Below are 20536 nucleotides of genomic sequence, written 5' to 3'. Positions count from 1 at the left end.
CTGTAAAAATTAAATAGGTAAAGGAAAAAAATCGTTAGATTAAACCATATATTATTTGAATTCACTGAAATGTGCTGTCATCACCGGCATTGTTTTTTCAGTAGCTTTAAATGATGATTTTTAGTAAAAACAAATGGGTGTTTCGTTTGACGTCAAAACTACCCGAGTAAGGGTAAATAACAAATCAAATCAAACCATCCACATTAACGACCCCCGGGTCTTTTGTGGTCTCTATTGCAAGTTTCTGCTCGAACCTAGGAGTCCGAAGGCTTGAATGGGGAGAGCATCCAAACCTCTTTCTACTCCAAGGAACCTTTCACCCTAGTGTTTGAACTGACGACCTTTGGATTGCGAGTCCAACCGCCGCCAGCAATTCCACCGGAGTAGGCTTGATTTGGTGTGTTGTTTGTACTTATGGCATGGAGACGACTCCTACACCTGGAATGACTTAACGGCCTAACAACATAGAATAAGTATAGGTAGAATTACCACTCGTTGCTCGGTTCGATTCCCATCTGCTCCAACCTTCCATCGGATGAGGAAGTAAAATGTCGGTCCCGGCTTTGGTTGTTAGCATAGAATAGGTATAGCAGATGTACGTACAATTTAAATCATGTTTTTGTGTCATGATTTTTTTTTTTCAAACGAAGTCAATTATAAACCTGAAAATCATATGGTATAATAAAACCTTTAAAAAATCATTGAAAAAACTACTTTGTATGGTTCGAGAGGTGCTCAAAAAATGAATAAAAGATATATATTCAAACCTTGAAGTAAAACAAACGCGATGGAAAGTATGTCTTATAGAAATAATAAGAAGCTATACCATTTTGTTCAAAGGCTGAAACTAGTATGACTTGTTTTAGAAAAGATATTTGTCATGAAAAACATAATTTCTGTATGTTTTTTCATCATTTCAAATGTATTGGTCGAACCTTCCTCTCTCAAACTGGTCACAGAGGCAAGTTTAAAAGATTTGTGATTTTAAAGTATGGATTCATTTTATTCACTGTCTAAACATTTTGATAAAAAATACTTTTTTAATTTATTGTTCTTGATTTATTGTAATTTTTAAAAAATATCAATTTTCATGTAGCTTTATGATTTTTTACATGCAGTCAAGCAAGTAATTGATCTCCACACTTATTTTAACCATTAAAGTTGCTGTTCTATACATTTTTTTAAATAATATTAATCAGAATCATGTTCGGAAACAATTTTCGACATAATTGAAATTCCCGGGATTTCCGGGGAAATTGGTTTAAAATTTCCCGTTTCCCGGGAAATTTGTAACCCCGGTTTTTTCGCCGGTACAGACACTTGGAAACAGGAATGATTTTAGGTTCTCCAACTGTTAAATTATTAGCTTGTTTGCGTTTCTGGGAAACGACCGAAAAGAATTGATAACAAAAAGGGGAAATGCCACGTGTTTAGGGATAGCCACCGAGCGGAGGTTTTCCCCAACGAAAAAAAAAATAGTAAAGCTTTTATCCGGCGAGAAATCCCGATAAACTCTTCCGGCTAGCACCTAAGAGGACCTAATAAAAATAAGTTTAGAATAAAAAAAAAAAAAACTCTTCCGGCTCTGAACTTCCGAAGCACTCAAGCTTCCGCAATTAAAACAAATCAACTTTCATTTATTTTTTCAGTAAAGAGCATTTCAAGGACGTGCAAATAAATAATTCAAAGCACGTTTGATTTTGATTATTCGTAAATTGATTGAGAACCGATTAAAAAACCGCTTTGTTAACAACTGGCGCAAGGACCTTTTGAAAAATAACCCGAGAAATGCGAGGGGGACGTCACTCCGCGATAACAAACTAAAACGCACAAAAACGAGCTCGAAAAGCATCAACGCCACTCATCGTGTCGAGTTTTCACATAACGCTACCTTAAAGCATGTTATCGCAAGTTAACGCGAGTTAAAGCGAGTTAAAGCGACCAGAGTCTGCTCGACTTTTGAACCGGGTAAATCTATCTTGCAACCTTGCCGTCTTTTATCGAGCAGTTTTTGGTAATGTTTGGCAACTCGGTATTTGTTTTTGTTTTTTCAAGCAGTTTTGACAGAAAGAAAAAAACAAAGCAAAATTTGTGATTTTTTACAAACGGACGGAAAAGTTTTGTCGGTGTGATCGCCGGCTCCACCTTCCACAGAGCAAGGCGCGCGTTTTGACGACCGGACCGGACCGGATTCCAGATGTGATGGGTGTGATCGGCGGCTCCATCACCAAGAACTTTAGCGGAGAATCCTGACTCAAACTCAAGGAGGAGGAAAGTTTTTTGGTAATGTTTTTTACGCAGTGCGATCAACAGATTTTAATTGTGATTTTTAATGTTATTGTTGTAGGCTGATAATCGACGCGCTTGGCTGTAGATAAGCCTAGACTGGGTCCATCTCCAGTTCTATCTCCAGCTTTTGCCCTGATTCTGACCGTCCCCCAGCGAATCGCCGAAACGTGTGCAGTGTGTGCAACCAACCAAACGGGACCACGCGGTCGCATCTTACAAATTGAGTTTTTTTTTTTTTTTTTTTTTTTTTTTAATTTATATTTATTCAGTTTTTCTTTTCCATGTACATTCATTCAGTTAAAATATTATTGAGTGTCCAATCACAATTGATGACTTTTCACCTCAATTTTAAATACTAGCAACTTTCATTTATTCATGAAATATTGTAGCTTTCGCTATTCAGTGATTTCAAATGTAGGAGGTCCTACATAAACAAAAGGGAAAAGGGATACCTTAAAACTAACTTATAAACTATATAAAGAGCGGATCAATGCAGCTGAAGACTGCAATGATTTTTGTCGAAATGCATCAATTATCTTATTGGACATAACATCCAAAGTGTCAACTTCGGCTAATTGATGAAGTTCACTGGTGCTGAACCAGGAGGAAGTTTCAGAATCATTTTCAGAATTTTGTTCTGAATCCTCTGAAGTTTTTTCTTCCTGGTTAAGCAACAGCTTGTCCAGATCGGCACAGCATAAAGCATGGCAGGTCTGAAAATTTGTTTATAAATTAACAGTTTATTTTCGAGACAAAGTCTAGAATTCCTGTTTATAAGTGGATACAAACATTTAATATATTTGTTACATTTAACCTGGATACTTTCAATGTGATCCTTGTAAGTAAGGTTTTTGTCAAAAGCAAGTCCAAGATATTTCACTTGATCCTCCCACTTTAAATTTACCTCATTCATCTTTATAATGTGATGACTTTTTGGTTTAAGAAAATCAGCCCTTGGTTTGTGAGGGAAAATAATAAGTTGAGTTTTGCAGCATTTGGAGTAATTTTCCATTCTTTCAAATAAGAATTGAAAATATCCAAGCTTTTTGTAATCTTCTTGTGATGACACGAAGGCTTCTACCTTTGGCGGAGATGCTTGTATCATCAGCAAAAGTGATTTCTGACATCCTGGGGGCAAATCAGGCAAGTCAGAAGTAAAAATATTGTATAAAATTGGACCCAAAATGCTTCCTTGAGGGACGCCAGCACGTACAGGTAGTTGATCAGATTTGCTATTCTGATAACATACCTGCAGAGTACGATCCGTCAAATAATTTTGAATAATTTTCACGATATAAATCGGAAAATTAAACCTTTTCAATTTCGCAATCAAACCTTTATGCCAAACACTGTCAAATGCTTTTTCTATGTCTAGAAGAGCAGCGCCAGTAGAATAGCCCTCAGATTTGTTGCTTCGAATTAAATTTGAAACTCTCAACAACTGATGAGTAGTTGAATGCCCAAGGCGAAATCCAAACTGCTCATCAGCGAAAATTGAATTTTCATTAATGTGCGTCATCATTCTATTAAGAATTATTCTTTCGAATAATTTACTAATAGATGAAAGCAAACTAATGGGCCGATAGCTTGAAGCTTCAGCAGGATTTTTATCCGGTTTCAAAATCGGAACTACTTTGGCATTTTTCCAACTACTGGGAAAATATGCCAAATCAAAACATTTGTTGCAAATTTTGACCAAGCTACTTAAAGTTGCTTCTGGTAATTTTTAATTAAAATGTAAAAATGCCATCCTCACCAGGGGCTTTCATATTTTTAAATTTTTGATAATAGATTTTATTTCATTCAGATCCGTATTAAAAACTTCATCTGATGAAAATTCTTGTTCAACAATATTCTGAAATTCTATTGAAATTTGATCTTCAATAGGACTCAAAACATTTAAGTTGAAATTATGGCACTCTCAAACTGCTGAGCAAGTTTTTGAGCTTTCTCCCCATTAGTTAATAGAATATTATCACCATCTTTTAAAGAAGGGATTGGTTTTGAGGTTTCTTAAGAACCTTTGAAAGTTTCCAAAAAGGTTTGGAATAAGGTTTAATTTGTTCGACATCTCTTGCGAACTTTTCATTTCGCAGGAGAGTGAATCTGTGGTCAATAACCTTTTGCAAATCTTTTGAATTCGCTTCAGTGCAGGATCACGAGAACGTTGATACTGTCTTCGGCGAACATTTTCAGACGAATCAGAAGCTGAAGATCGTCATCAATAATGGGAGAATCAAATTTGACTTGGACTTTAGGAATAGCAATATTCCTAGCATCCAAAATTGCATTAGTTAAAGATTCCAAGGCTGAATCAATATCAGCTTTGGTTTCTAAAACAAAATCATGATTTAAATTATTCTCAATATGATGCTGATACCTGTCCCAATTAGCTTTGTGATAATTAAACACAGAACTATTGGGTCTGGTAACTGCTTCATGAGAAAGTGAAAAAGTTACTGGAAGATGATCAGAATCAAAATCAGCATGAGTCACTAAAGGACCACAATACTGACTTTGATTTGTCAAAACCAAATCAATTGTTGATGGATTTCTAACAGAAGAAAAGCAAGTTGGCCCATTCGGGTATAAAACCGAATAAAGACCAGAAGTGCAATCTCTGAATAGAATTTTACCATTGGAATTTACTTTTGAATTATTCCAAGATTGGTGTTTGGCATTAAAATCACCGATGATCAAAAATCGAGATCTATGCCGAGTAAGTTTATTCAAATCCCCTTTGAAATAATTTTTATTTTCCCCAGTGCATTGGAAAGGCAAATATGCAGCTGCAATCATAATTTTCCCAAAAGAAGTTTCAAGTTCAATGCCCAAACTTTCAATAACTTTTAACTTAAAGTCACGTAACGTACTATAAGTCATACTACGGTGGATAACTATTGCAACTCCACCGCCATTTCGATTCATTCTGTTATTGGTTATAACTTTATAATCTGGATCACTTTTCAAATAAGTGCCAGTTTTTAAAAATGTTTCGGTTATAACAGCAACATGCACGTTATGAACTCGTAAAAGTTGAAAAATTCATTTTCTTTCGCTTTTAAAGAGCGAGCATTAAAATTCATAATATTGATGGAATTACTTAGATCCATGATTAAACTTCAGGGTAAGAACAACATCATTCGCAAATTTTAATCCAATCTGGATAGCTTCCATCATGGATGTAGCATTACTCATTGTTTGAATCAAACCAAACAGTGAGTTTTGCAAAAAAGTCATTTTTTCAAACGTAACATCGCCGAGATCAGAAGAACCCAAAGCGTTGCCAGCAGAAAAATTTTCAAATGAAATTTGAGGTACCTGCCCAATTTGAAGATTGGTAGAGGATTTAAAATTCGTGGATGAACCCGAACCCGAAACGACGTTGGCATAAGAAATACCATTAGTGTTACCTAACTTTTCCACGGTAGGGGTATTGTTCGAGTGAGACAGCACGAACGTTTGATTTAAAGATGCAGGTACAACCTGACTTTGAGAAAATTTCGGTTTGGTTTTCGGCTGATGCTTAGCACGAGAATCCAAAACCTTTTTTCTGATGGGGCAATCCCAGAAATTTGATTTGTGATTTCCACCACAATTTGCACATTTAAATTGGGTGACTTCTTTCACGGGACAATTGTCCTTGTCGTGAGAAGAATCCCCGCAAACCATGCATTTTGGAACCATGGAGCAATGATCAGTACCGTGACCGAATGCCTGGCAACGCCGGCACTGGGTCAGATTCTGGCCATTACCGCCATGTTTCTTAAAATGCTCCCACTTTACCCGTACATGGAACAAAAACTGAACTTTGTCCAAAAGTTTCAAATTGTTGATTTCATTTCTGTTGAAATGAATCAGATAAAATTGTGAAGTCAAACCAAAGCGAGAAATATTCCCGTTTGATTTTTTCTTCATTGGTATTACTTGGGATGGGGCAAAGCCAAGCAACACCTTAAGTTCGTTTTTGATCTCATCCACCGACAAGTCGTTGGAGAGACCTTTCAGGACCGCCTTGAATGGACGAGCATTCTTGGTCTCATACGTGTAGAAATTGTGTTTGTGGTTTTTCAAATAACCAACAAAAGTTTGGTGATCGTGTAAAGATTCCGTCAACAAGCGACATTCTCCTCTTCGACCAAGCTGGAACGAAACCTTCAAATTGCAAGTTTCCTTGCAATTCTTCAGTTGCGTTCGGAAGCTGGCCAAATCGGAGACGGAAGTCACTACAATTGGCGGAGCCTTTACTCGTTTCTCGACGGCAGAAGGCTCAGTACGAGGAGAAGGATCCTTGTCCACAGTTTCGGATAAAACACCGAAACCGTTTGCCAATGGAATTGGAGAATTGACCTCACTTTCAGAATCAGAATCAGACCTCGGATGAGGCTGTTTTCTTTTCTGTTTCCGTTAGCCGATTTAGCGTTCAAACGCTTCACCGACGTAACGACCAAATCTTCAGAAGATTTGCGTTTACCTTTGTTTTGACGCATTTTGCAAGCAAAGTTCTCTTAAAAAGATGGCTTCGTTTGTAAAATACAACAAAATTTCAGGTGGGGTTAGTCTTGAAAAGACTGTTTAGAATTTTGGAATGTAACTCAGGTAGTCTTTAAAAAGACTGTGAATTTTGTTTGAAATAACTCTGAGCTTAGGTAGTAAAAAAATACCGCAGCTCTAGTGTCCGTTCACCACGAAGGTTCGCAAGACACTGATACAAATTGAGTTGTTTCCATGTATTTTTAGATCTTCATTCTATACATGCAAATAACTCGCATAGGCATTTGGAAGGTGTTAGCTCTGCCGAGCTTCGGTGACCCATTTCTACGCTGGCTAGCCGAGCGCGAGGTCCCTCAGCTTTTATCGACAAGCTCCGCCCTGAAGAACGTTTGCACCAATCGGGTTCAAACGTTATTTAGAACTTCCGAACCCTCGTCAAATGGACAAGGACCCAGCGCGTATATAGTTGATAGTAACAGTATTCCTAATTCCAGGCACCGCTCACCAAGCCGTGATGGCCTAGTGGTTAGCATTTTTGCTAACCAATCCAAAGTACGGGGGATCGAACCCCGACTCGGGCGACTTTGATTTTTCGTTCATGTTCAGAGTTTCAATATTAATATTTCCTATACTTTCTCGTTGGGAGCAGATGGGAATCGAACCCAGGACCATTCGCTTAGAAAGCGAACACCGTAACCAGTCAGCCACGGCCGCTCCTCCAGTTGCGCAAGTGCACGGTAGTGAACGCAATATTCAGGCAGCACAGATGCGGCCAAATAACACAAAGGCAATGAAGCACCGGTCGCGAGGGAACCGAAGGATCAACGTGGAGGAAGTGGACATACCGGAAGACGATTGACACATCCTGCTGGGCATTGTTATTTTGGTGCGACTCACCGGTGAAACGTATGCCCAGTGCGACCCAACCGTGTTCGAGGTTAATTTGTCGGGTGTCGGTCCGGATTCAAGGCGTTGTCTTTCGTGCTCGGAAAGTAAGCCGGAGGCCGCAGAACGGAAGCAGATAGTCGCGATTAAGGAGGAAGCGGAACTTGGCACCTGGTGATGTCGGTGCACGGTGGTATCTTCACATTTGGATCACGATTTGGAGATTCAACAAAGAGCGGATTATAAAGGACATCGCGGCAGGTTCAGTGAAGAAAAAACAACCTGTAATAAATCGAGTTTGTATCTGATTTGAATCGAGATGATCCGGTGAAGGAAGAAGGTTAGGGGAAAAGGGACGACTACTAGACGAGTTTTAGATACTTTATTGACATAAAATGTAAAGCCACTTTAATATAAATAAAGTGTAATTTTGAAAACAAAAATCGAACCACAGCTTCTGTATACTCCGTACGCAGCAATCACGTCGGGCAGTACGATGCAGACGCTTCCTCCACAGGCCCATGCCGAGCCACATAAACATGTGAATACCGCTTTCTGCTAGAAGTTGATGGCTATTCGTTGCGTTGAACTCTGTTGTACAACTCAGTGCTTAATTCTTTCTCAATTCTTCTTCATCATCTTGTCCGCCGTGCACCGGATGGCAGCGGGTACATTCGAGGCGCCAACGTTGGCGTTGGCACCCCCCGAAAGAACGTCGTTCTCAGCAGACACGAAATGTACAGTGGTAGCAACTTCATGCAATTCGGCAGGACGAGCTGGTCGGCGGACGTAGATGATGCACAGTTCTTCCGGTAGCAGGCCAGAATCTGGGCCGTCCTCGTCCTCTAGCAGCTTGAACAGGCTCGGCTTGGCGAAGAGCAGATTGGTCGTATCCAGGTCGCAACTGCGGAACAAATCCGCCAACTGGTTGCATGTCTTCAGGCTAAGATTAAGCACGCGCAGCTGGCGCTTGTCCGAGCAGGATGTGGGCATGAACATTGGCTGTCGGAGGAGAAGGTTAGGTTCTGTGTAAACTTTTAGAAGTTAACCTTTACTTGGGCAACTCCAACGACCACCATCTGGAGCTGTAGGTGACTTCATCATGGACTTCACGGACCTTAATCGAGGCACGCTCCTAGCCCTCAGCTCCTGCACAGCAACTGAACCAGCCCGGACTTGACGTTGTTGTACGACACGTCAATCACGAACAACATCGCCAGTGCCTTCGGCGGAGTGTTATTCCAGCAGTAGTCCTTGGTGATCACAAAGTCGTACGTTCCGGACGCTCGTACTTGTCTATTCGCTGGCCGGTGTGATCCAGATGCCGGAAGTACTCTGCCGGAACTTCTGTCGTTGCCTTGCACAACAAACACTGGAACAACGTCCGCCGTCGATGATCTGGATTTACGGACACATGTAGGCCATGTAGCGAATGCATCGAATCGGTCCCACCTCGCCAAAATTGATGATCGGTTGGGCCAGTTCCTTTTCGACAGCACGATCGACTCGAACCGAACGACACTCTGCTTCATGTCCGTGTTGACCGGGAGGTGGAACATCAACGAACGCTTCCGCATCTTAACGGATAACCATTTACGGGTTCACGTTCCGGTTCTGGTGTTCTCTCAGCATGTTGAATGGGTTCCAGCAACTTTTCTTGCTGTTCCGGAATATCTAGTCGGAATTTTTTAACCGGCAAGGTTTTTTTTTCAAGTATTCAAACAAACTGCTCGACTGATTTGACAACAAGAACTGTCATTCGCTTTTGACAGTTCTCGCTGTCAAAAAAATCGAGCAGTCTGATGTGTGCACGCAAAAAAAGGTAAGCCAAAAAGCAAGTTATCGCGGTTAACGCGCGTTAAAGCAAGTTAAAGCAACTTAAAGCGGAAAGGTGAAATTGAACGCTGCTAAGGTCTGAAAAGGAAGCTTTATCGCTCGGTTAGCGCGGAAGTGACGCACCTCTCGGAGAAATGTCAAATAAAATCGCGCCCGCGATTTGATACTACAAATGACAGCGTGCCAAAAAAATGCGCACCTCATTTAGTTTGCAGACTTTTTAGTTCCCCGTTTGGCCTGATGATGGCGCTGTCGGCAGTGTCGCCAAGCGATTATATGGGGCGAGCAACGAGTGGTAATTCTTCCCGTGTTAACACAGGTCCTTAGCGCCAGTTGTTAACAAAGCGGTTTTTTAATCGGTTCTCGATCAATTTACGAATAATCAAAATCAAAAATGCTTTGAATTATTCATCAGCACGTCCTTTAAATGCTCTTTAATGAAAAAATAAATGAAAGTTGATTTGTTTTAATTGCGGAAGCTTGAGTGCTTCGGAGGTTCAGAGCTGGAAGAGCTTATCGGGATTTCTCGCCGGATAAAAGCTTTACTATTTTTTTTTCGCTGGGGATCTCCGCTTGGTGGCTATCCCTAAACACGTGGCATTTCCCCTTTTGTCATCGATTCTTTTCGGTCGTTCCCCAGAAACGCACCACAGCTAATAATTTAACAGCTGGAGAACCTAAAAAACATTCCTGTTGCCAAGTGTCTGTACCGGCGAAAAAATCGTTCCTGTAGCTGAGTTTGAGTGCTGGCGAAAGACCGATCCAAAGAACTTCGTAAGCTCTTGCAATTGTGAACCACCGAAACGTACGGAACGCTAAAGTTTGCATTTGCATTTGCAAGACATTCTTCTTAATTACTGTCGAAATAAAATCCAGAGTTTTTTTAAAAGGTCCTTTCAGCTATTGTCTTTTATATGTTTATAGGACCTTTTTTTTATAAAAACTCTAGAAATATAATTTACAATTAAAAAAAACCATTGACATTATTTTTTGCAGGATTATTCTTGAAATTTGTAAAATAATATTCAATGGCCACCTACACACAAAAAAAAATTACTTTAAATTTAAAAAGATCATTCGTTGGATTAAAAGTTCGCGTTGGTGAATATTCGTAGAAAGTTCAAACTTTTCAATTTAAAATTTGGAAAGTTTTTGATACTACCATGCATTTATGGAACAAAATCGTTGTATTGGTACAAGTATTTTACTTTTAATTGGAAAAGAAACCTTTTATGGCAAGAATACACAACATTTAGCACTACAGGGATAATTTCAGAAAAATGTGCTTGGTTTTTTACATTTATTTAAAAAAAAAATTAAACAGTGTGTTAGAAAAACATTTTTTTTGTATTTAACGCTTCTCCACTAGCTTCTGCTTAATACGGTACGCCACCGGTCACTTCTGAATACTCCAGGCTAGACGGTTCCGGATGGAGGCTTCGACGCGCGACAGCAGTGTAACACGATGGTCACGTTTCCGGCCTCAATCAGGACAGTCTTGGAGGAGTTGGCCATTGATTCGGGAAGGGTGGTCGACGTTTCCCGGCTGGAAAGTAAAGTGCCTGAACGGAGAGTTCCCGATCCTGGAAGCGCATCCGGAACATGGAGTTGATGAAGCCCTCGGAACGGATTTCGATTTTTAGCACGTAATCCTACTTCGAGAATGACACGCCATACTGACAAGTCCGTCGAAATGCAACAAGAAGCCCTGCTGGAGGTCGTGCCCGGACTCAAAGAATCATCGCCCAGGTCATCGTGCTGAACCATTCCGGTCAGATCTCCAACGGATACACCCCTGTGCTGGAATGCCACATCGCTCACATTCTGTGCGCAGGAAAAAGGCTCGGTGAACATTCTTGAAAGATGCCGATGTCCCCTGAGTCCTCCTCGTTCTGAATCTGAATGTCCGAGTGTGCCTTCCACTCCTCGCCCTGGTGCACCTCACAACCGATGTCACGCAATGCCGACTCAACGTCGTGCGCGATCGAGGAATGATGGCCTGGTTGAGTACGTTGAGTACGGCCTCAATTTGGATCTGTCAAAGTGGAACCAATTTACTGTTCACCAAAAGTAGAGAGTATTGCTATCGATCAATTATTTTTTTTCTTTTTGCTGAAATGAAAAATGTGTGGCTTTTGAGAACCTGGAGTTGAAGTCAAGAAATCAAAAGAAAGTTGACGGCGAGATCGTCATTTTTCATAATTATAATGGAAGTTGTTTATAGAGTCGATGCGGTTGTATCCATTCAGAAGCTGTCTTTATTGTTTGATTTCATTTGAAAACCTGGTTCAGTGAAAATCTTCTCTGTTTGTTGGATCATCTTCGCTAGAATTAGCGATGTTTTTTTCGCTGGACCAGAAAGAGCTGCAGGATTTAAAAACCAGCCAGGGAATTTATCTGCGACATCGCAGAATGAAACTCTCGCGCAGTTCTTCGTCACCTGTAAAATAGAAAAATCTTTTCTAATCGATCAAAAAGCGACAGTTTTCCAGCAAAAAATGTCAAAAACTAGACAAAATAAAACACATACTACTGATTATAACACAGCTTATTTGCCAGTAAGAAAAAGTAATGCTTGTGCATGAACAGCCTCTTATTTTGTAGATGTAAACAAAGTGGGATCATTCGAAAAACACGATACGCTTTCTCTCTATTCATCACCCAGATAATACTATGCTTTGACATTGGCAGTGCTGAAACATTTAAAAAAAAATACAAAATTATTTGTCTGTAGTAACAATGTTTTATGTCAGAAGTGTAATAAAACTAAATATTTTAAATAATACTTTCCAGAGACATCCTGGTGGCCACTACTCAGTTTTTCCATCTTTTCGGAGTTCTTCTTGGGGGTATCATAACTACAAAATTGTTGGAAACAATTAGTCCACGCAATACAATGCTCTTAGGTAAGCCTTTTTAGTTTCTTCACACCTTTGAGGAAAAGCTTTAAAATCACTCGAAAAATGAAATATGATTTTTCGAGTGACCTTCACTTATACAGCAATTCCCCACGAAAACAGCATGGAAAAAAACAAAAGTGCTCGGATCGGGCTCAAAATTTTTCTGGGGGTTCCCTAGCCGAAATAATTAGACCCGTATTTTTTTGTTTGGCCATTAGGGTGACCTACGCTGTGTTAGGGTGGTCTGAAAAATGGCAATTTTCGTCGATTTTCGCAAAAACCACTTTTTTTGAAAAATCATAACTCCTCGCCATTTTAACCGATTTCAATTGTCTTATACGCAAATGAAAGGTGATAAGTTGGCCTTTCAAAGAAAAATAGTAAGAAGTTTCAAAAATCTAGCCTAACATATGAAAAGGGCGTATGAAACTTTAAAATGCCGTTTTGGCGGTTTCTGGACCAAAGAGCCCATGTCTGGAAATATTTTTATCGGATTCCCCGGACATTTTTACATAACATACTAAAAAATGGGAGGAGTTCATTAACAGGATTCCGAGATATGATTTTTTGAAAATAAAATCCGTGTTTTTTGACGCGCCGCGCGCAAAAACCGGAGAATGACGAAATTGGCAAAAAATCAACTTTTTTCACTAAAACTGCGATAACTTTAAAATTTCAGCGATGACCTATAGATGTTTGGGTATCAAAAGTTGCGTCTTTTAATTACAAAAATTTTGGTACCCAAACATCTATAGATCATCGCTGAAATTTTAAAGTTATCGCAGTTTTAGTGAAAAAATTTGATTTTTTGCCAATTTCGTTATTTTCCGGTTTTTGTGCGCGGCGCGTCAAAAAACACGGATTTTATTTTCAAAAAATCATATCTCGGAATCCTGTTAATGAACTCCTCCCATTTTTTAGTATGTTATGTAAAAATGTCCGGGGAATCCGATAAAAATATTTCCAGACATGGGCTCTTTGGTCCAGACACCGCCAAAACGGCATTTTAAAGTTTCATACGCCCTTTCATATGTTAGGCTAGATTTTGAAACTTACTATTTTTCTTTGAAAGGTCAACTTATCACCTTTCATTTGCGTATAAGACAATTGAAATCGGTTAAAATGGCGAGGAGTTATGATTTTTCAAAAAGTGGTTTTGCGAAAATCGACGAAAATGGCCATTTTTCAGACCACCCTAACACAGCGTAGGTCACCCTAATGGCCAAACAAAAAAATACGGGTCTAATTATTTCGGCCAGGGAACCCCCAGAAAAATTTTGAGCCCGATCCGAGCACTTTTGTTTTTTTCCATGCTGTTTTCGTGTGGAATTGCTGTAGACCCGTATTTTTTTTTGTTTGGCCATTAGGGTGACCTACGCCGTGTTAGGGTGGTCTGAAAAATGGCAATTTTCGTCGATTTTCGCAAAAACCACTTTTTCCGAAAAATCATAACTCCTCGCCATTTTAACCGATTTCAATTGTCTTATACGCAAATGAAAGGTGATAAGTCGGTCTTTCAAAGAAAAATGGTAAGAAGTTTCAAAAATTTAGCCTAACATTTGAAAAGGGCGTATGAAACTTTAAAATGCCGTTTTGACGGTGTCTGGACCAAAGAGCCTATGTCTGGAAATAATTTTATCGGATTCCCCGGACATTTTTATATAACATACTAAAAAATGGGAGGAGTTCATTAACAGGATTCCGAGATATGATTTTTTGAAAATAAAATCCGTGTTTTTTGACGCGCCGCGCGGAGAATGACGAAATTGGCAAAAAATCAACTTTTTTCACTAAAACTGCGATAACTTCAAAATTTCAGCGATGGCCTATAGATGTTTGGAAACCAAAATTTTCGTAATTAAAAGACGCAACTTTTGATACCCAAACATCTATAGGTCATCGCTGATATTTAAAGTTATCGTAGTTTTAGTGAAAAAAGTTGTTTTTTTGCCAATTTCGTCATTCTCCGGTTTTTGCGCGCGGCGCGTCAAAAAACACGGATTTAATTTTCAAAAAATCATATCCCGGAATTCTGTTAATGAACTCCTCCCATTTTTTGGTATGTTATGTAAAAATGTCCGGGGAATCCGATAAAAATATTTCCAGACATAGGCTCTTTGGTCCAGACACCGTCAAAACGGCATTTTAAAGCTGCATACGCCCTTTTCATATGTTAGGCTAGATTAGGCTTTTTAGTATGTTATGTAAAAATGTCCGGAGAATCCGATAAAAATATTTCCAGACATAGGCTCTTTGGTCCAGACACTGTCAAAACGACATTTTAAAGTTTCATACGCCCTTTTCTTATGTTAGGCTAGATTTTGAAACTTTTATTATTTTTCTTTGAAAGGCCAACTTATCACCTTTCATTTGCGTATAAGACAATTAAAATCGGTCAGTGTCTTGCGAACCTTCGAGGTGAACGGACACTAGAGCTGCGGTATTTTTACTACCTAAGCTCAGAGTTATTTCAAACAAAATTCACAGTCTTTTTAAAGTCTACCTGAGTTATTTTCCAAAATTCTAAACAGTCTTTTCAAGACTAACCCCACCTGAAATTTTGTTGTATTTTACAAACGAAGCCATCTTTTTAAAGAGAACTTTGCTTGCAAAATGCGTCAAAACAAAGGTAAACGCAAATCTTCTGAAGATTTGGTCGTTACGTCGATCAAGCGTTTGAACGCTAAGCCGGCTAACGGAAACAGAAAAAGAAAACAGCCTCATCCGAGGTCTGATTCTGATTCTGAAAGTGAGGTCAATCCTCCAATTCCATTGGCAAACAGTTTCGGTGTTTTATCGGAAACTGTTGACAAGGATCCTTCTCCTCGTACTGAGCCTTCTGCCGTCGAGAAACAAGTAAAGGCTCCGCCAATTGTAGTGACTTCCGTCTCCGATTTGGCCAGCTTTCGAACGCAACTGAAGAATTGCAAGGAAACTTGCAATTTGAAGGTTGCCCGATCCGAGCACTTTTGTTTTTTTCCATGCTGTTTTCGTGTGGAATTGCTGTAGACCCGTATTTTTTTTTGTTTGGCCATTAGGGTGACCTACGCCGTGTTAGGGTGGTCTGAAAAATGGCAATTTTCGTCGATTTTCGCAAAACCACTTTTTCCGAAAAATCATAACTCCTCGCCATTTTAACCGATTTCAATTGTCTTATACGCAAATGAAAGGTGATAAGTCGGTCTTTCAAAGAAAAATGGTAAGAAGTTTCAAAAATTTAGCCTAACATTTGAAAAGGGCGTATGAAACTTTAAAATGCCGTTTTGACGGTGTCTGGACCAAAGAGCCTATGTCTGGAAATAATTTTATCGGATTCCCCGGACATTTTTATATAACATACTAAAAAATGGGAGGAGTTCATTAACAGGATTCCGAGATATGATTTTTTGAAAATAAAATCCGTGTTTTTTGACGCCGCGCGCAAAAACCGGAGAATGACGAAATTGGCAAAAAATCAACTTTTTTCACTAAAACTGCGATAACTTCAAAATTTCAGCGATGGCCTATAGATGTTTGGAAACCAAAATTTTCGTAATTAAAAGACGCAACTTTTGATACCCAAACATCTATAGGTCATCGCTGATATTTAAAGTTATCGTAGTTTTAGTGAAAAAAGTTGTTTTTGCCAATTTCGTCATTCTCCGGTTTTGCGCGCGTCAAAAACACGGATTTAATTTTCAAAAATCATATCCCGGAATTCTGTTAATGAACTCCTCCCATTTTTGGTATGTTATGTAAAAATGAATCCGATTATTTCCAGACATAGGCTCTTTGGTCCAGACACCGTCAAAACGGCATTTTAAAGCTGCATACGCCCTTTTCATATGTTAGGCTAGATTAGGCTTTTTAGTATGTTATGTAAAAATGTCCGGAGAATCCGATAAAAATATTTCCAGACATAGGCTCTTTGGTCCAGACACTGTCAAAACGACATTTTAAAGTTTCATACGCCCTTTTCTTATGTTAGGCTAGATTTTTGAAACTTTTTATTATTTTTCTTTGAAAGGCCAACTTATCACCTTTCATTTGCGTATAAGACAATTAAAATCGGTCAGTGTCTTGCGAACCTTCGAGGTGAACGGACACTAGAGCTGCGGTATTTTTACTACCTAAGCTCAGAGTTATTTCAAACAAAATTCACAGTCTTTTTAAAGTCTACCTGAGTTATTTTCCAAAATTCTAAACAGTCTTTTCAAGACTAACCCCACCTGAAATTTTGTTGTATTTTACAAACGAAGCCATCTTTTTAAAGAGAACTTTGCTTGCAAAATGCGCAAAACAAAGGTAAACGCAAATCTTCTGAAGATTTGGTCGTTACGTCGATCAAGCGTTTGAACGCTAAGCCGGCTAACGGAAACAGAAAAAGAAAACAGCCTCATCCGAGGTCTGATTCTGATTCTGAAAGTGAGGTCAATCCTCCAATTCCATTGGCAAACAGTTTCGGTGTTTTATCGGAAACTGTTGACAAGGATCCTTCTCCTCGTACTGAGCCTTCTGCCGTCGAGAAACAAGTAAAGGCTCCGCCAATTGTAGTGACTTCCGTCTCCGATTTGGCCAGCTTTCGAACGCAACTGAAGAATTGCAAGGAAACTTGCAATTTGAAGGTTTCGTTCCAGCTTGGTCGAAGAGGAGAATGTCGCTTGTTGACGGAATCTTTACAAGATCACCAAACTTTTGTTGGTTATTTGAAAAACCACAAACACAATTTCTACACGTATGAGACCAAGAATGCTCGTCCATTCAAGGCGGTCCTGAAAGGTCTCTCCAACGACTTGTCGGTGGATGAGATCAAAAACGAACTTAAGGTGTTGCTTGGCTTTGCCCCATCCCAAGTAATACCAATGAAGAAAAAACAAACGGGAATATTTCTCGCTTTGGTTTGACTTCACAATTTTATCTGATTCATTTCAACAGAAATGAAATCAACAATTTGAAACTTTTGGACAAAGTTCAGTTTTTGTTCCATGTACGGGTAAAGTGGGAGCATTTTAAGAAACATGGCGGTAATGGCCAGAATCTGACCCAGTGCCGGCGTTGCCAGGCATTCGGTCACGGTACTGATCATTGCGCCATGGTTCCAAAATGCATGGTTTGCGGGGATTCTTCTCACGACAAGGACAATTGTCCCGTGAAAGAAGTCACCCAATTTAAATGTGCAAATTGTGGTGGAAATCACAAATCAAATTTCTGGGATTGCCCCATCAGAAAAAGGTTTTGGATTCTCGTGCTAAGCATCAGCCGAAATCCAAACCGAAATTTTCTCAAAGTCAGGTTGTACCTGCATCTTTAAATCAAACGTTCGTGCTGTCTCACTCGAACAATGCTAGAAATACCCCTACCGTGGAAAAGTTAGGTAACAGCAATGGTATTTCTTATGCCAACGTCGTTTCGGGTTCGGGTTCATCCACGAATTTTAAATCCTCTACCAATCTTCCTGAAATTGGGCAGGTACCTCAAATTTCATTTGAAAATTTTTCTGCTGGCAACGCTTTGGGATCTTCTGATCTCGGCGATGTTACGTTTGAAAAAATGACTTTTTTGCAAAACTCACTGTTTGGTTTGATTCAAACAATGAGTAATGCTACATCCATGATGGAAGCTATCCAGATTGGATTAAAATTTGCGAATGATGTTGTTCTTACCCTGAAGTTTAATCATGGATCTAAGTAATTCCATCAATATTATGAAAAAAATCGAAAGAAAATGAATTTTTCAACTTTTTACGAGTTCATAACGTGCATGTTGCTGTTATAACCGAAACATTTTAAAAACTGGCACTTATTTGAAAAGTGATCCAGACTATAAAGTTATAACCAATAACAGAATGAATCGAAATGGCGGTGGAGTTGCAATAGTTATCCACCGTAGTATGACTTATAGTACGTTACGTGACTTTAAGTTAAAAGTAATTGAAAGTTTGGGCATTGAACTTGAAACTTCATTTGGGAAAATTATGATTGCAGCTGCATATTTGCCTTTCCAATGCAATGGGGAAAATAAAAATTATTTCAAAGGGGATTTGAATAAACTTACTCGGCATAGATCTCGATTTTTGATCATCGGTGATTTTAATGCCAAACACCAATCATGGAATAATTCAAAAGTAAATTCCAATGGTAAAATTCTATCCAGAGATTGCACTTCGGTTTTATACCCGAATGGGCCAACTTGCTTTTCTTCTGTTAGAAATCCATCAACAATTGATTTGGTTTTGACAAATCAACGTCAGTATTGTGGTCCTTTAGTGACTCATGCTGATTTTGATTCTGATCATCTTCCAGTAACTTTTTCACTTTCTCATGAAGCAGTTACCAGACCCAATAGTTCTGTGTTTAATTACCACAAAGCTAATTGGGACAGGTATCAGCATCATATTGAGAATAATTTAAATCATGATTTTGTTTTAGAAACCAAAGCTGATATTGATTCAGCCTTGGAATCTTTAACTCATGCAATTTTGGATGCTAGGAATATTGCTATTCCTAAAGTCCAAGTCAAATTTGATTCTCCCATTATTGATGACGAGCTTCAGCTTCTGATTCGTCTGAAAAATGTTCGCCGAAGACAGTATCAACGTTCTCGTGATCCTGCACTGAAGCGAATTCAAAAAGATTTGCAAAAGGTTATTGACCACAGATTCACTCTCCTGCGAAATGAAAAGTTCGCAAGAGATGTCGAACAAATTAAACCTTATTCCAAACCTTTTTGGAAACTTTCAAAGGTTCTTAGAAAACCTCAAAAACCACGGGAGCGAATGACCCATAGGGTTAAAGTTCCCTTAATAAAATCAACAACAACAACATCAAAAACCAATCCCTTCTTTAAAAGATGGTGATAATATTCTATTAACTAATGGGGAAAAAGCTCAAAAACTTGCTCAGCAGTTTGAGAGTGCGCATAATTTTAACTTAAATGTTTTGAGTCCTATTGAAGATCAAATTTCAATAGAATTTCAGAATATTGCTGAACAAGAATTTTCATCAGATGAAGTTTTTAATACGGATCTGAATGAAATAAAATCTATTATCAAAAAATTTAAAAATATGAAAGCCCCTGGTGAGGATGGCATTTTTACATTTTAATTAAAAATTACCAGAAGCAACTTTAAGTAGCTTGGTCAATATTTGCAACAAATGTTTTGATTTGGCATATTTTCCCAGTAGTTGGAAAAATGCCAAAGTAATTCCGATTTTGAAACCGGATAAAAATCCTGCTGAAGCCTCAAGCTATCGGCCCATTAGTTTGCTTTCATCTATTAGTAAATTATTCGAAAGAATAATTCTTAATAGAATGATGACGCACAATAATGAAAATTCAATTTTCGCTGATGAGCAGTTTGGATTTCGCCTTGGGCATTCAACTACTCATCAGTTGTTGAGAGTTTCAAATTTGATTCAAAGCAACAAATCTGAGGGCTATTCTACTGGCGCTGCTCTTCTAGACATAGAAAAAGCATTTGACAGTGTTTGGCATAAAGGTTTGATTGCGAAATTGAAAAGGTTTAATTTTCCGATTTATATCGTGAAAATTATTCAAAATTATTTGACGGATCGTACTCTGCAGGTATGTTATCAGAACAGCAAATCTGATCAACTACCTGTACGTGCTGGCGTCCCTCAAGGAAGCATTTTGGGTCCAATTTTATACAATATTTTTACTTCTGACTTGCCTGATTTGCCCCCAGGATGTCAGAAATCACTTTTTGCTGATGATACAAGCATCTCCGCCAAAGGTAGAAGCCTTCGTGTCATCACAAGAAGATTACAAAAAAGCTTGGATATTTTCAATTCTTATTTGAAAGAATGGAAAATTACTACAAATGCTGCAAAAACTCAACTTATTATTTTCCCTCAAAAACCAAGGGCTGATATTCTTAAACCAAAAAGTCATCATATTATAAAGATGAATGAGGTAAATTTAAAATGGGAGGATCAAATGAAATATCTTGGACTTGCTTTTGACAAAAACCTTACTTACAAGGATCACATTGAAAGTATCCAGGTTAAATGTAACAAATATATTAAATGTTTGTATCCACTTATAAACAGGAATTCTAGACTTTGTCTCAAGAATAAACTGTTAATTTATAAACAAATTTTCAGACCTGCCATGCTTTATGCTGTGCCGATCTG

At 38.7% G+C, this 20536-nt stretch overlaps 1 protein-coding gene across 1 annotated transcript in view; it reads left to right on the top strand.

The window, feature by feature from the left end:
* Positions 1-20536, top strand: part of LOC119766164 (organic cation transporter-like protein) — a 328301-nt gene that overhangs the window by 83100 nt on the left and 224665 nt on the right. The window contains exon 2 of the mRNA XM_038250574.1: positions 12298-12410. Within this exon, the coding sequence (XP_038106502.1) occupies positions 12298-12410 (113 nt within the window). The remainder of the gene's footprint in view (positions 1-12297; positions 12411-20536) is intronic.

The sequence above is a fragment of the Culex quinquefasciatus genome, chromosome 2 (genome assembly GCF_015732765.1).
Source record: "Culex quinquefasciatus strain JHB chromosome 2, VPISU_Cqui_1.0_pri_paternal, whole genome shotgun sequence".
Taxonomy (NCBI): Eukaryota; Metazoa; Arthropoda; class Insecta; order Diptera; family Culicidae; genus Culex; species Culex quinquefasciatus.
Note: the sequence above shows the minus strand (reverse complement) of the source record. Positions and strands in the feature narration are given on the sequence as shown.